Source organism: Myiozetetes cayanensis, unplaced genomic scaffold, assembly GCF_022539395.1.
Source record: "Myiozetetes cayanensis isolate MyiCay16 unplaced genomic scaffold, myiCay2020 scf10, whole genome shotgun sequence".
In the NCBI taxonomy this organism is placed as follows: domain Eukaryota; kingdom Metazoa; phylum Chordata; class Aves; order Passeriformes; family Tyrannidae; genus Myiozetetes; species Myiozetetes cayanensis.
The window spans coordinates 18,765,857-18,781,752 of NW_026086605.1; the positions used below are offsets into that span (position 1 = coordinate 18,765,857).

Consider the following 15,896-nt stretch of genomic DNA (forward strand, 5'->3'; position numbering starts at 1 on the left):
GGGAATGTCCAAGTGTGATTTTTAAGTCTAGGAACAGTGGAAGCAAAGCTGCAAGACCCTCAAAGATGCTTTATCTCAGTTTGTTTTTTTTAGTCATGAATCCTGATCTGATTTTACCTCATGTTATACAACTCACTGATAGAATCACAGCCCATTATTAAAGCCAGCTGCTAAAATACATTTCCCAATAATTCACATCCCACCATTCCTACTTATCTCCTGGAGCCACTACACCTCCTGTTCTGTCTGGCAGAAACTCTCTCTTCTGTGCTTGTTTGTGATCAAATCCAGAAGCCTCTGCTCCCAGATTGATTGTTATTAATTTGAGAACTCACCCATCTTGCACAGGGCAGTACTGAGAGCTGACTAACTCTATGGAAGAAACTGTGTGCTCTATGCTCTGCTCTACTTAATACTCAGAAATTAAATACTAATTAAAGCTGGGAGTGGAAGCAACTATAAATTATTACCAATAGTTTATGGTCCTCAACTTTCTATTTCTTTGAACACTGAAATGTTTCCTATAATGTGTACAAACTTCAGTGGGAAGCATATAGAATTCCTCCTTCTGGCCTGCTGGTTACAAATCAGAGGCTCTGCTTCAAGTATTCTCAGTCAGGAAGACACTGCCATTGCTATTTTCATCTTAAATGACATCAGATGAATTACACAGTTTCTGGAAAGTTTAAACTCATTTCCTGGACCAGCAAAACCCAATGATATTACAGAAGCACTGGCACCAAAGGTAATCTATGGTATTTGCCCCTTAGCACTGCAAAGGAATGGGCTGGGTTAGGGAGGGCAGATTTAAATTCCGTTTCAGGGTTTTTTTTAACTGCTGCTTATATAGGGCTGTACTTCAGTGTATCTTTCAAGTCTGAACTATGCTGGCTTCTTCAGTGGTGATACATGGCATTTGTACTGTGCTAACCCTCTCAGAGTATCCATGAAAGGGATATTCCATGCCAGTTTCTTGCTCTGTATCTCAGTGCCTCTTCCAAGGTCAAAGTCCTTTGGTGTAGGTGTCAGAGAAGAAATGGATCTATATTTTCACACATTTTGTTTTGATTTTGTTTTCTGGTATTCAGCTAGTGCTGAGGAAAGCCTACGAGCTCAACCTGTTTCCAGTTTCAAGGAAGAAAGCTCCAACCAGATGTGCAGCAAGGTAAAACTGGAGAAGTTATCAGAAGTTATCGGGCAGTGTACTCATATGTTTGTTTACAAAATGGGTTTGCTGCAATGTGGGCAAGAAACACACCTTCTTAATGAAAAAAGATTGATGTGAGGGAAATGTGCTGCGATGACTGGAGCTGCTGACATTGGAGAAAGTCAGGGGATTCTACTGAAATAAGAGCATGTTATTAGTATAAGACATATGCCAAACAGGCAGGGGGAAAGGAAGGTTGCATATGCAAGTCTTGTTCTGATTCTTTATAATACTGAAATAAATAATTTAATAGTTTTATTATCCTTTCAGTATTTCTAAACTATATACATTAAAAGATTTCTATTCAATTGTCTTCCACTAATATTCAGAAGTCCAAGGCATCCAAACTTCTTCAAAAATGGTTATGTATTGAATCTTAGTAAGTCCTGAAAAATATTCCACATCAAATTTCACAATATCTAGTATTTCTAAGTTTACAACTCTAAAACCCCTCAGAAAATGTGAGAAATTTAGGTCTTCTCAAATAAAAAAACCAAACCCTGATTCAACCAATATAATCAAACTAGAAAAAGAAAAGTGATAGAAATCCTTGACATGAATAAGATGAGAAAATCTTGAAGAGGAATTTCTTTGTGGAGGTTTTAAATACAGTGTTGGAATGGGTGTTGGAGCCAAACTTTTAGAGACAGGTGAAATTTAATATAAAAACAAGATAATGTCTAAGATCTGACAAAAAAAGTACACCTAAGAAATAATATCAGAAGTAGGAGATAGTGGTAGGGTTACATGTTCCTTACCAGATCCCTGAGTTGGAACGGTATTAAGGCACAAATTTAGTTTTAAAGTGGTTTTGAAGTAAATTTGGTTAAGTCTATCTATCTATCAGCACAGCACATGCCTAACCTAAATCACATCCTAAGTGTTTTTGCTGAATTGGTTCCATTAACTCTCTCATCTTCCCTATTTCCAGTTAACCTTTAGCTGTCTCCTATGAATAGAAACTATTTATGCTTTACTTTGTAGAGAACAACTACCATCTACTCCAAAGATGTAGACTTTGAAAATTACAAACTACTGAAATATATATATATATATAAAAGAAGCAGTAAAATACCTTTCCTTTGCAAATTAAAATAAAAAATCAATATAAGGGGCTCCAATCTATACAGTCAGAAGGTGCAGAAACTGGGTAGATGAATTCATGGTTAAATATGTAGCTATGAATGTCCCCATTCTAGTGGGGAAATACAAGCACAAAAGTAAGACAATAGATATAAGTGGTGGCTACCATTAAGATTCTGTAGGGTATTCACTACTTTTACTGTGTAGTATGCCAGGGCAGTTTCTGAGTACATCTGGAATATTAAGCAAGGAAAGAAGAAGAAACACCATTTTAAACTAATATTTAAATGACTTTCTATCATTGTTACAGTTGAAAAGGAGCTTCTTCCACATACCACAGCAGATGTCCTGCATCATTATTTAAATGCAGGACCTAGTTATTACTCTCTAGGATGGAAAACCATCCACCAATACTATTGCTTCTACTGCACATGGAGAGTGATCAAGAGTTAGTTGAGTGTTTCTCCAGCAGAGCAGCTGCATCCTGCTTCTACCACTAGCATCTTTGTGTCTGAGATAAAAAAAGTAAATTATTACCAACAGTTCCATCTCAGACACTGAACATGTGCTTTCTGCTGCCAAGAGCTGGTGATGAGTGTGACTCATGATTCCTGTGACTGAATTCTCTTTATGAGATCAGAGAGGGTATAACAAAGATGAACCTTTTCAAAGTTCATTCATGCATGCTAAGTTGTAGAGATGTCTGAAGACTGTATTGTTCTGAAACTCACAAATGCAGCTGATAGGGCTTTTTACTCCTAGTAGATAATGCAATATATACTTTCTTCTGAAAGTGGAAGCTAATCTATTTTCCCTTTCCTTCTTGAGTGTCAGAAATAAGAAAGAATGCTGATGAAAGTAATTATATTCTTGATGTTTCTGTGTACTGATTTTTTCACAGCTTTTTCTTATTTGAAACCTGCAGGATCTAGAATGTACATATAATTCTCCTCTTCAAGGTGAGCTGGATGGACAAGACTATAAGGATATCATCACTAACATTTCGGACAGGTAAGTCTTTCAAATGAGGCAAAATTTTTAAAAGAAATAGTATGGAAAATTTATGCTTATATTTCCAGAGCTGCACTAATAGTGGTATGCAAATGCACTCGTGTCCCAAGTGACAGGAATACAGTTCCATTGGAATGCAGCTCCATCTGCAGCAGGAGCTGCTAAACAGCTTCCACACGATTACTAAGACAAATGGAATATAAGCTTCCAGGTCTAACATCTCATGAGGAATTGCCTAAACCAGCTTTGGCCTTTCCAGCTAAGGAGGGAGAGAACAGTGGTGTGGGTTTTACTAAGAGTTCCAAGCAGATCTTGCAGCCTGGGCTGGACCCTGTGCTGCTGTGGCTGTAACAATACAGATGTTGAAGTCCAGACACATGGGAAACAAGAGAATTAGAGGATGTTAATTCAAAGCAAGTACATAGTACAGGAAGAGAAGAATTTTACTTCAAATTTTAAATCTCTAGGATAATAGGAAATCAAAGAATAATTGAGTAGTGGTAATACATGGACAGTATTGTTTATTACAGTGATGCAGAATATATGAAATATGATTTTTTTAGCACTCATAACCTAAATAAATGGAAAAAAAGACAAATATTCAAATTTAAAACAAAATTTTGTATAAAAAGTATTTGGCCAATCAATTAGGGATGAAAATCTTCCCTAACATATCTGCTTGCAGAGATAAATTTTTAAAGATGCTCTGAGAGCATCTGCAATTGAGAACATCCACGTGAACACAGATGCCCCTCGCTGTTATCTCATTGCTGATATAACATTATCTCATGGTATACCAGCTAATCAGGTGTGATTATTTCCAAATTATTTTGCTTTGCGTGCAACATGCATAAATGCCTTTAATGGCTAAAACAAAGTTATCTTATCATATATAGGGACAACAAGTATCTTTCCAGGTTGTTTTGCAAATAGAATGATTTTCTGGCCCATGTTAGTAATCTGAATCTTTTTACTATCAGTATTTTCCAGTGTTTCTATTTTCTAAGTGGAAAAGTTTTGTGTAGCTTGAACATGCACAGCCTACAACAGTTACTGATACTGGCAAGGTGCTGCTGATTGTCTTATTCTCCCTCTTAGGTGTACCTTTTACTATTTCTAACTGCTTAAGCCTACTAACATAGTTAAATGTTAGGTATGAGTGTGTCTGACTTAGTCAGTAGAGGAATATTTAACCCATGCTGCACATGTTAAAGCCATATTCTGGATTGCAGAATTATCTTCTACCTAAAACATATTCCAATGCCCTAAAATTTTCCAAATATTTTAGGAAAAAGTATCACTCAAAGCCAATTAAGCTACAATTGCCTAAAAGCTGGAAAATGTCATACATGAAGAATTGTCTATAACTGTGTGAATTGTTGCTTCCAGTCATCTTTGAGCAGCTTTTTATTCCACGTATGCTCTTATCTCTGAGAAAAAAACCCAACAACCACCATATACAGATAATGGTGTTTTTCACTAGCTAGAGTTGTGAACAATACTCCAGATAAAATGCTAGTACTACTCCTTGAACTTATGTTCTTCAGAGTTCAGACTAATTCTTGAAAGTAGTTGCTCAAAAAAGTTGAAAGAGATCAAAAACATATTAAACCCAAAATCTTTATACAGTTCAGAGTATCAAAGTTTTTGCCACTTCAACTAATGCTGTTTTACAGGTCACAGAAATATGCAGAATGTGAAGGCTGCAGAAGAGAAAATCAGCAGTCTGAGTCAGACAGCTGGAACAATGAAGATGGTGTCATGACCCACAGGATTCCTGTTCTACCTAGAAGTAACCACGCAAAAACTTCTTTTGTTTCTTTGACATTATAGCCCAGCTCCTCCATATACGTACAATGTATACAACACCAGTACCTTGTATACAAGCAAAGGATTTGCTCTTCGAATCTCAAAGACCAGGGCACTCAAGACACAATTTTTACCACTGGCACATATGAAGGCCATCTAAACTTTTGCATCTCCATAAAGAAGACATACATCAGGAGCTCTGTCTCCCTTACTGCTCTCATATGACTTCTCAGAAAAGTAAATTAAACACTTAAACAAAAACACAAAATGAAGGACCAAGTTGTATCTCAAGACTTTGTTCCTAGAATCACTGAATTTCACTTCACATAACAATTTCATTAAAACCTCTAGAACTGATGTGCTTAAGCACATACTGAAGCACTTTCACAGCTCAGGTGCCAAAGCCTCTCTGACACCAGAAGAGCTTACAGAAAGAATCCACCTAATTGTTCCTTTATGGAAATTAAACTCCTTCTGCCCAAGATGAGAATAATTTGTGAAAGGAATCACACTCAGGATGCTGCAGTATCCCATAGATTCTCTGAAATTTAGTTCTCTCTCTCTCTGCTTCTTTTTGCCTTGTGGAAGCAATGAATTGCTGATGACTCTTATCAGAAGAAAACCACAGTTATCTCCCTCACACTACCAAGCCATGCTGGCGAGCAAACAGAAAATTATAGCTGATCTATCATCCACTACCTGCTCAGAGTTCAGGGGTTCTAAATTCCACTTGATCTGGAAGAGAGCTATATGGGAAATAGCATGCTCTGTCTGGAGTGGGGATCTGTCTTCTCTGGCACTTTCAAACAGTTAATAGGAACACCCTCACACCTGTGAGACTTAGAGAACACAAAGTGAGTAGAAAGTGTCTTAGAAGCTCAGGCAAGGCAGGGGAAAGTTGTAGCCCAGACAAAAACATAGCAAACACAATACTTTTTTAACAGAGAACAGTTAAAAGTAGCGATAGTATCTTACAAGAGGAGAACACACCATTGCTCCTTGTCTTCAGCCTATAACAAAGCTGTAAAACATATAATGAGGTTTCCTTTGAGACAGCTGGCATGTTACTCTTTGCCAACAGTAGCCTATGAATAAAAAAGATAAATTCCATAGTTCCCCTGCCTCAAACTATTAATTTTTACCAAACAAGCTACTGTTTTTACTCAACATGGTAACAAAAGTTTATCCAGTAAAGCAGTGATGTTTCTGGAGAGATAAGGTTTATCCATTTTCTTAATCTGTCAAGTATTGGATCAGAATATGTACTTCAGGATGAGCTACTTAGTAAAACTGAATCCTGACTTTGATGCATGAAAGGTAGTTCACATGTTTTTCTTGAAGTGGAGTGTGATGTAAAATGAGGAGAAAATTATTTTCTAACTTTAGAAGAGAAGAATGTGCAGTGGTTATTCCTAACAGTGGAGTGTGGCAATACTAATTTTCAGGGAAGTGTAGGAAACATGAAGATGATTCCCTGTGAAGATGTAGCCAGAGTCTCCTATACCAGTATAAACTAGCATTAAAGTTTACAATTCAGCAAAAATAGTTTATTTAGAATAGGCTGCATTTATAAACTGTATGAGGCAATTAGTTGCAATAGTTAAATCTGCTTCCAAATAGCACGAAATGTAGTGCTGGTTGTATCCATGGTGCTGACTTATTTTTCTTTCTACTGTGAACATAAGTAAGCCAAAAATATTTTTCACATTTTCTCACCTACAAGCATCAAAATGTATATACATACTTCAGCTCCCTAGTTTTTTTTTAGGCCAGGACCTTGGACTATGAACAATAATAATTAAAACCTTTGTTTTGTTTTCTTTTGTTGCTTTGCTTTGGTTTTGTGTTTTTTGTTGTTGATATATAGACAGAACCTTTGCTTCTGGAGATGAACTGACTCAGTTAATTAACTTGAAACCATCATGGTCTGGAGTAGATCCAAGGACTGGCATCACAGGTCTTATTCAAGGCCTTCAGTTGCGGATTGAGAATCAAGAGGTGTTAAAGGAGTTTATGGTAAAGTGTGATTCCTTTTTAAGATCTAACTGTTTAGCACAGATAAGAAAGTGACTTTTAATAGCTTTCTGCATATTGTATGGGAGATCAACTTGTATATCTTTACTCAACCCACTTTCTCTGAGAATTATTCCAGCCAGAATGGGGTTTCTATTCTGCTGTTTGGATGATACAACAGTATTTGGATCTTTCTCTTTCCACGTAGGCCAGGCTTACACTGTTCTCTTTTCAAAGGTACTGCCCATGTGTAATGAAAATAAATAACACACAAAAGTGGAGTATGAATCACTTTTTCCTAGACTGACTTCTTCCCATTACCCCCTCAGCTCTGCTGAACATCTGCCTAAGAACTATCCCAAGGGCGGCACTAAGCAAGAAATCCATGCTTCCAGGGATTCGCTAATGTAGAAACATTTAGTTGAAAGGAAAATGTTTCACATAATACAACAGTTATCCACGAAACTCATTGCCACAAGATGCTACTAAAGTCAGGAATTTTGGGATATTAAAATAAAAAGTAATGTAACTCCATAGGTAATGAAAACACATAATTACATCTGATGGCATTTAAATAATGAAAAAATGTAAATTTAGGAAGGCATATGAAACCTCTTGTTTCAGAGCATAAATAGAGTATTCAGTTATTATCAAATTCCCAAAGAATAGACTTATAACTCTTCAGCACAGTACTGAATTTTCCTTTAAAGGATGTACCAGTGAAATGAATAGCTGCCACTTTTCCATAGTAATTGCAACATTATCAGTTTCTTTCACTTGCCTTTATATTTCTGACTTTCTGGGTACAAAATCCAACAGGCTCAAGTGTACAGGATTTGCTGACTTTCCCTGAAGGCTCAAGGGGATGTGTTAATTTCCATTCATTCCATTCTATTCCATTACTGATGCAGGTATAGCATACTATGAGCTGAGTCACACGTCTGCACAGAAAACATAAAGACCTAATAGGGAGCTGGTTACCAAAGCCAATGGATATTTTATCTGAGTAAAACCTCTAGTAATTGATGAAGGTGTTCAAGAATTATAACATGTATTTCAGTTCATATAGACCGTACAGTGGCATAATGTGATGGCTAAACATTATGCAATGCATATCAAATAGGTACAAGAGTAAAAAAAAAAAAAAGTCAAGGTAACTCAAAACTGTAAATTAAAGGAACTTCCACATTTCTGCTTCCAACAACACTGCATCATGTTCCCCTAAATCTACTATGAAGTACTTAACAACCATATGATTTGCACTTAATAATATTGATGCTGTTCCCTATATTAATCACTTTCTCCATCACTGAAAAGTACTCACTGTCATTATTGCCCTGCTAATAGTGCAATAGTTAGTGCTTTAGTCAGTAGGTTATCCATTATAAATGCTGACATTTGGCTATTCCAAACATCTATCATACAGCAATATACAATAGGGATTTGTAATGACAGAGGCTGAGGATGAGGGTTGGAAATCTCACTTGGAAAGCCTACAAATGTTGTTCAGGCTGAAGAAAATATAAAGCAATTCAATTCCTTGCCTAGGAGTTTAGAGAATGGTGTACTGATTCTCTTCTGTAAGAAGTCTATTTGCCAGTCTTGGGTCATATATCGCAGTAAAGTTTGCTCACACTGACACTGTAAAAGTTGTCTATAGAGGATGTGAACATCATCATTGACTATCTCTTTTTGATCTAGGCTTTAGAACATGTGAAACCAATAGATGACTGCAGAACTGGAAAAGCACCAGAAAACCAGAATAAAAACAGATACCAAGATATTCTTCCATGTAAGTATGCACAGTAACAAAAACATACATTGGGTGAACAAAGACACCAGAAAACGGAAAAACAGTTATAACACTGAGATGTAGGAGGTGCAAATCTCACCACATCCTTAGTCACAGAGAGCTTCACTAATAATAGAATTATTCATTATGATTAATGAGATTTTTCCAAAAGAGATAGAGTTCACATAAGCATGTCTGCATTGTACAATATGTAATTATCCAAAGTATCATCTTCCACAAGGCAGGACTTGGCCTGGTAGGGGACTAGTAGTCTTCGTGTTTCCTTCCCTTGTTCTCCGAGTTACTGATCTACATTTCTGTGGGCATTGAACTGTACCATTTCTTTAAATTTATTTAAATGTACAGCTACATTTACTGCTTGTGACACAGTGGAATTCTGTAAAGTGCAGTGGAAATTATGAAGTTGCATAACTCTTTGAAAGATAAAGGTTCTTTCAAAAGTATTTTAAAGCATATTATCCAACCAGACCTTCAGCTGCTCAGCTCTGAACAGAGTCAGAAACAAGTCTCATCGCTGATGAGAAGTCATTTTAGAAAGAAGATTTGGGTCCAAGTGCTGAATGACTGCTATTAGCAAGGATTTACAAAAAAATCATGCACTGCCCGATGATTCCCTGGGACGTATCATGACAGAAAGGACCACTTTCTGAACACTTGATGTCTTTCTGAATTGCAGCAGCAGGATAACACATGCAAAAATTTGCAGCACCTCTATGTATTAATGATGCAGCATATATAGTCTTAGAAGTTTTCCTGATTTCTAACACCAAAATCCAGTGTCAATATTCCTATGTAATACATTAAAAGCAGTGCTGGATACACTATTTTGAATCACTGCCAAACAATTCAATGGTAATTAGAAATCTTGTCAGAATGTAACACAAGTATCTTAAGAGAAATAAAGCTGCAGTGAACCATACAATTTATCTGTGGGAATTCCTATTAGCAGTGATTAATATTAGTGCTACTAGTCAAATTCTGTTCTATAATCCAGAGCCATACTTAGTTGGAGAGACTGAGGTTCCCTATCTCATGAGTGCTGGAGATGGTAGAACTCCATTTCAGATCCACAGCTCAAAAAGTATCTTTTTGTTTCTGTACAGATGATAAGACACGAGTTCCTCTGGGAGAAAAGAATGGCTACATTAACGCAAGTTACATTAGAATGAAAGTTGGAGAAGAGGAACATTTTTATATTATAACCCAAGGGCCTCTGCCATCCACTATGGCCGATTTCTGGCAAATGATCTGGGAGAGTGAATCAAATGTGATTGCCATGATGACAAAAGAAGTGGAGTTAGGACAAGTCAAATGTCATCGGTACTGGCCTGAACCTCCCAATGACTCTAAAGACCTGGCTAATTTCCATCTCAGGCTAGACAATTACCAGATTCTGGAATACTTTGTAATTAGAAAAATAGAAATGATCAACAAGCAGGTAAGTTGAGTAGACTTAATACTTTCACATATGATGAAATTGATTATATATTTAACATGAGTAGATACTAGTAATATTCTGGATTCTTCTATAACATGTCCTTGGATTTTTTAGGAATGTAAAAATCTGAATAACAGGCATGAATTTAGGGTTAATGAGATAATATTTCTTTGCTCATTCCACAAGAAATGGATCTGATATTACAGACTTTTGGACAAGAACTTCCAAAAATGAGTCCTGTAATAGTCACAGAGCTGGTGTGTTTACTGTTTTGCAGAACTGCTTATGGTTCTCATCAAATCACATCTGTGCCAGGGTAGATTCATATCCTGTAATGGTGGCTGGGTGGCAAGAGGGAAAGAAGCTGGTTTTCATCCTAGAATTTAGATCAAATATTACTTTTTTCATGCATGAAAAGACATGAATGCATGGGAAACTATGAATCAATCTAGCAACAAATTTTTAGAAACTTAGCAAATACAGAATCGAGGTGTAAGAACATGGAAATCAGGGCAACTATAAGTCTCTCAGTCTTGCCTCAATAGTAACTAAAGATCTGTAAAATTTTCTGCAGGACATATATTTAGTGAAATAGCAAAAAGATTTGTACCTGTGCCAGACTAACTTGGTATCTTTTCTATCAAGATAATTTCTCTATTTGAGGAAAAGACAATTCACCATATGCTACTGAGTGTGAAGCATAGTAAAGCATTTGATGGGAATCTTCCCAAAAGACTATTTAGATGGGAAGATGGTATATGTAGGGTAAGATGATACATGCTTATACATAATTGTATAAGTGACAATTTAAAGTTTGGTATGTTTGTACTGGACCAATATCAAACTACTACAGAAAACCCTGGGTTTACTTCAGCAGAAATCCATATTTACATTCAAATTCTTCTGATAGTAAAAATCTAGGTAGTTCTTTAGCATTAATCTCAATGTGTTTTTTTAAGCTGGCAACAAGAAGTATTGATCCAGGACTATTCAATTAATATTGGTCTTTATTTAACCTACATTTTATTTCATCTTGTAAGCATTTTTTAGTTAGTTTTTCTGTTGGGTATCTAATCACAAGTTATTCTTTTATGTCTGATAGCCAGAATAGCATTTATGATCCTACTATCATGGATGTTATATTATTAGTACCCTTCTATTAGTGAGGCTTAATTCAGCTAAAAAAACCAGTTTTAGCAAACAGTACTGTAATGTGCTAATTTAACAATTTTTTTTTCCTTTCTAAACAACAAATGAGATAACTACATCCTCTTGAGGCAACAGAATAACTTCAGTGTCACATCAAAATCATATGAAGTAAATTTCCTAGGCCTGTGTCATCTGAGTGCCTTACTGGAAACCTAAAGAAATCTTAATAGAGTCAAATATAAAAAGCTGAAGAATTTTAGGGTAAACAAACAATTGACTAAGAATTAGCCTAAAGGAAAATTTTTAGTGGAATTCCTTGAAAATTGGTCATAGGACTAATAATTTTTAAACTTTTTGGTCTCTCTCTTTCAGACAGAAGAGAAGCGCTTTATAAGTCATTTGCAATTCACCACTTGGCCAGACCACAATACTTCCAAACTGGCCGAGCAACTCATAAAATTTATTTGTTACATGAGAAAAGCTCACAGTACAGGACCTATTGTTGCTCACTGCAGCACTGGCATTGGAAGAAGTGGAGTTTTGCTGTGTGTTGAAATTCTGCTCAGCTATATAGAAAAAGATTTATGCGTAAGTATCAAACAGATCATTGTCAAGTATTGCAAAATGGCATGGATGTCAATAACATCTTAGAACAGAGTAATTCCTCTTAGAATTCACCCTAACAAAACAGGTGAATAAACCCAGCTTTCGTTTTAAACAAAAAAGTTAATAAGTTAACATACTATCTCTAAAAGAAATGAGTCACAGCTTCGCCTTCTGAATATTCTTAAATCTTTCTTTATAATTTGCATGTCAACCAAATAAAAATTGTTCTCTTCTTATAGTTCAACATCAAACAGATAGTGAAGGATTTGAGAGATCAGCGTTTTGGCATGATCCAAACTAAGGTAAGTTCTCAATATTCAACTAGATTATGATTTTTAAAAGCCTCAATTAGTGATACTTATCCACATGCTTTGATAAATCTGGGGCTTAAAATATAATTTTAGTGCTCTCATTTGTGGAGAGCACAAGGCAAGTGGTGTCTAGTTTAAAATATGAAAGTCTGTCCCTTACCAAATAATTGAAATAAGAGCCAAGCAGTAGTATAGTACAGATACAACACACACCTATTTTTGTTTTTAAAGCAAGAAGAAAAACAAGGATCACAAAAACAGTGAGATACTGTAAACTCTACCCTGGAAAATTGCAGCTTTCAGCTGATTCTTGCTATTACTGAGTTATTATCACCAAGTAAACTCTTCTACTGCTGAGTTAAAACCACTCCCGAAAAGATTTTTCACACAGGAGAAGACAAGATGCAGCTAACTCAATTTAGAGAAAACAGGTGGTGGGAATAAAAGCAAGAGAAGACTAGCATAAGTTCTTCCTTCCATTTTAGCACACACTTTGATACATTTTTCTTCAGGGTAATGATTGAGCATGTGACTAAAAATAAGCAGATAGATAACCTTCACTGACCTAAGTGAGAGTCGAACACATGCTTGAAATACAGCATTCCTGAACTTTTACAAGTGATGGAACAAAAAGAACAGGGATTCCCTGTAAGATGTGAGGTTTTGTATCCATATTACAAAGATGATGTTGTTATAAACAGCCCTTCAACTAGTCTGTCATTCTTTGTCTAGAATTTATGTTGAATGTAACCAGGTGTTTCACATTGGTGTCTCTGCATACAGGATGAGTATTTATTCTGTTATGAAGTTGTACTGGAAGTCCTTCAGATCCTCCGAGCAATGGATTCCTACTGACCACAATATGACTCTTCCCTGCTGCTATTCCCCTTGGATTCCAGGGACCACTCAGCAATTTCTTTAAAGAGATGTTAAGCCAGCACAAACAAATGTTACATTACATGTGTTTTTAGATTACTCTGCTTTCTAAGGCATTTCAAAACCTTGCTTAACACATTCTGGGTAAGTCATTCAAATCTTGGCTCAAAGTTTGGAGAAGCAGCCAGGCAGCACTGAAACACTGCTGTGTTAAATTGCCATGGACATTTTTTGTATTCTTTGTAACAATATATTAATTGCTAGGAAGATATTTTGAGACTGTGTCAGGAATATTAGCTTTACTTTTCAGAGAGCAACTATAAAGATCTACGGGTTTGCTGGCATTTGTAGAAGATTAGTTGTCCATCTATTATTGTGCACCATTGGCTTCTGGACTGCAAATCAGTATTTATTAGAGTAGTTATGCTTTTATGTGGAAGGACTCAGTTTGGTTACCTTTGGTTGCTTGAACAATGTAGAACCATTTCCAGTCATCACCCCAGCCCAGGGGTTTATACCACCTTCAATAGTCATCTTAAATCAAGAAATTGACAATAAAAATAGGATGCCTTTAAACCCTCATTGGTTCTCTTCAAAGGAAGAGCCCAGCAATATGCACAGATGTACATGAACAGTATTCTTTCATTCTACATCTGTGTAAAAAGGAATGCAATACTAAGCCAGGTGAAATGACTGTGTGTGCATTGTGGCACACACATACATTTCATCTTCCCCTGATCCTTTCCACTGATTAACTATCTTGTAATTCTTACCTAGGATTTGAACCAATCTATGGGAAGTCCCACTGATTTCAGTAGGGGCTGAATCAGATCTTTAAATTAGAGTAAAGAATTCTCTGTACAGTTTATTTCTCTTGTAAAAAGTATTTCTGTTCATGTGAATGGATTTGAGCACAAATGTTAAAGCTGTAAGATTGCACATGTTTCTATAGTACTGCTTCTAAGTCCTTCAACTAGAAGGTGGCATATATGGAAGTGTAATTACATGTCCATTGGAAGAGTAACTTTTAAACACAGGAAACTGTATCAATCTGACTGGATTGTACATATTTTTATAACTTCTTTGATTTCAAGAAAAGAAAAAATATTAAGAGGCATTGGATATAAAACTGAAGTAGAAGCAAGATAATAAAATACCTGTCTATTTTCATTATGAATAAGAGGCTTATGCTTCAGAAAAAACAGGGGATTAAATACTAATTAAAAGTATGACTTTTAGAAAAATCCACTGTAATATAATTATAATTAAGGCCAAGGCCCACTTTTTCTTTCTGGCCTCCAATAGTCTGCTGGAAGGCAGCAAAAGATAGAAATGCAGTTTATTATTTGAGCCAGATGTTAATTTCAAACATATTAATAAAGTTCCAGAGTAAAGCTAAATAAATCCAGGAGTAACTCTGGGTTTATAGTGGTATAAACATAAGCAGAATTCAATATTTTGTCTTAAATTCATTGCATTTTTTCCTTTCTTGCAGCATTACTTTCCATATATTCTGCATTTCCTATCTTTATGTTGCATTTAAGGGACTGTTCGCACAATTTTTTCAAATGTCATCAGCCAAATTTTCTTCAGAACTTTGTTACCTTCATTTAGTATTTGGCCTTTCACTTTGACTTTAATTACTGCACAAGTACTAGACAATGAATGCACTACACTGCGCGTGAATGCACAATTGACTTTTTGTACCACAACAATTTTATTAAGCTTCTCAGTGAAAATATTCCTGTACTTGATGCAAAGGTGGTTTTTTTTCTGTGGTTTAGAATAAGCATTCTGAGTTTAGAAGACAATCCTCATAGCATTATTTCTCCACTCCATTTGTGCATCATCTTTGCAGCTGTTTGACAGATGTGTTTGCTGTTTGACATAAGTTTTTCCTGTTTTACAGGGATATTAAAAAGATTTCTGAAAAAATCTGTTTAATTTCAATTTTGTTTTATGAAAAAGCAGCTGCAATACTTAACTACTCACTAATAAGAGCTCTACAGAAAAATATTTTATTAATTGGAGCTTGTATTTAATATTCCTCTATAGGCAGATTTTGTGATGATGGTACCTTTTGTGCATTCCTCTGAAGTTGGTATTACTGACATTCTGCCATATCTCATGAACTTATTCTTTGGGAACATATTAATAAATACATTTATACAGATAAAGATACTATAGTTATGATCCCCATAACAACACACTCTCTTAGACTGGACTTTGGTTTGGATGAGACATACACTTTTATATAGGTCTAGTCCTCTAAGGCTGCTAGCAGAGTAAGATAAAACAGAATCGTCCTTCCAGATATTCTGTAATCTGATTCACAACAAAGAAACTATCACTCACAGAAAATCTCCTAGGCTCTGAAACCAACTTTAGGCAGAGCCAGATCGACACAATTTACCACATGCTGGGTGACAAGCCCTCCATCTGTCACAGTTCTGGGGTGATCCTATAGAGCAAGTCTCTCAATCTATGGCCTGAAAATATTTTAAGAAAACTGCACACTTGCAAGGGTTCTGCACATATTTGAAGCTAAAGGCGATCACCTCAGTCCAGGTCTGTTCCTGA

The 15,896-nt window shown here is 35.9% G+C and overlaps 1 protein-coding gene across 1 annotated transcript in view; it reads left to right on the forward strand.

The window, feature by feature from the left end:
* The window catches only part of FRMPD2 (FERM and PDZ domain containing 2), a 62,137-nt gene extending 46,935 nt beyond the window's left edge, over positions 1 to 15,202 (forward strand). The window contains exons 37-45 of the mRNA XM_050305611.1: positions 1,089 to 1,165; positions 3,216 to 3,301; positions 4,978 to 5,093; positions 6,978 to 7,126; positions 8,825 to 8,915; positions 10,040 to 10,374; positions 11,896 to 12,111; positions 12,369 to 12,431; positions 13,224 to 15,202. Coding sequence (XP_050161568.1) covers positions 1,089 to 1,165; positions 3,216 to 3,301; positions 4,978 to 5,093; positions 6,978 to 7,126; positions 8,825 to 8,915; positions 10,040 to 10,374; positions 11,896 to 12,111; positions 12,369 to 12,431; positions 13,224 to 13,295 — 1,205 coding nt within the window. The 3' untranslated portion in view covers positions 13,296 to 15,202. The remainder of the gene's footprint in view (positions 1 to 1,088; positions 1,166 to 3,215; positions 3,302 to 4,977; positions 5,094 to 6,977; positions 7,127 to 8,824; positions 8,916 to 10,039; positions 10,375 to 11,895; positions 12,112 to 12,368; positions 12,432 to 13,223) is intronic.
* The last annotated feature ends 694 nt before the right edge of the window (positions 15,203 to 15,896 follow it).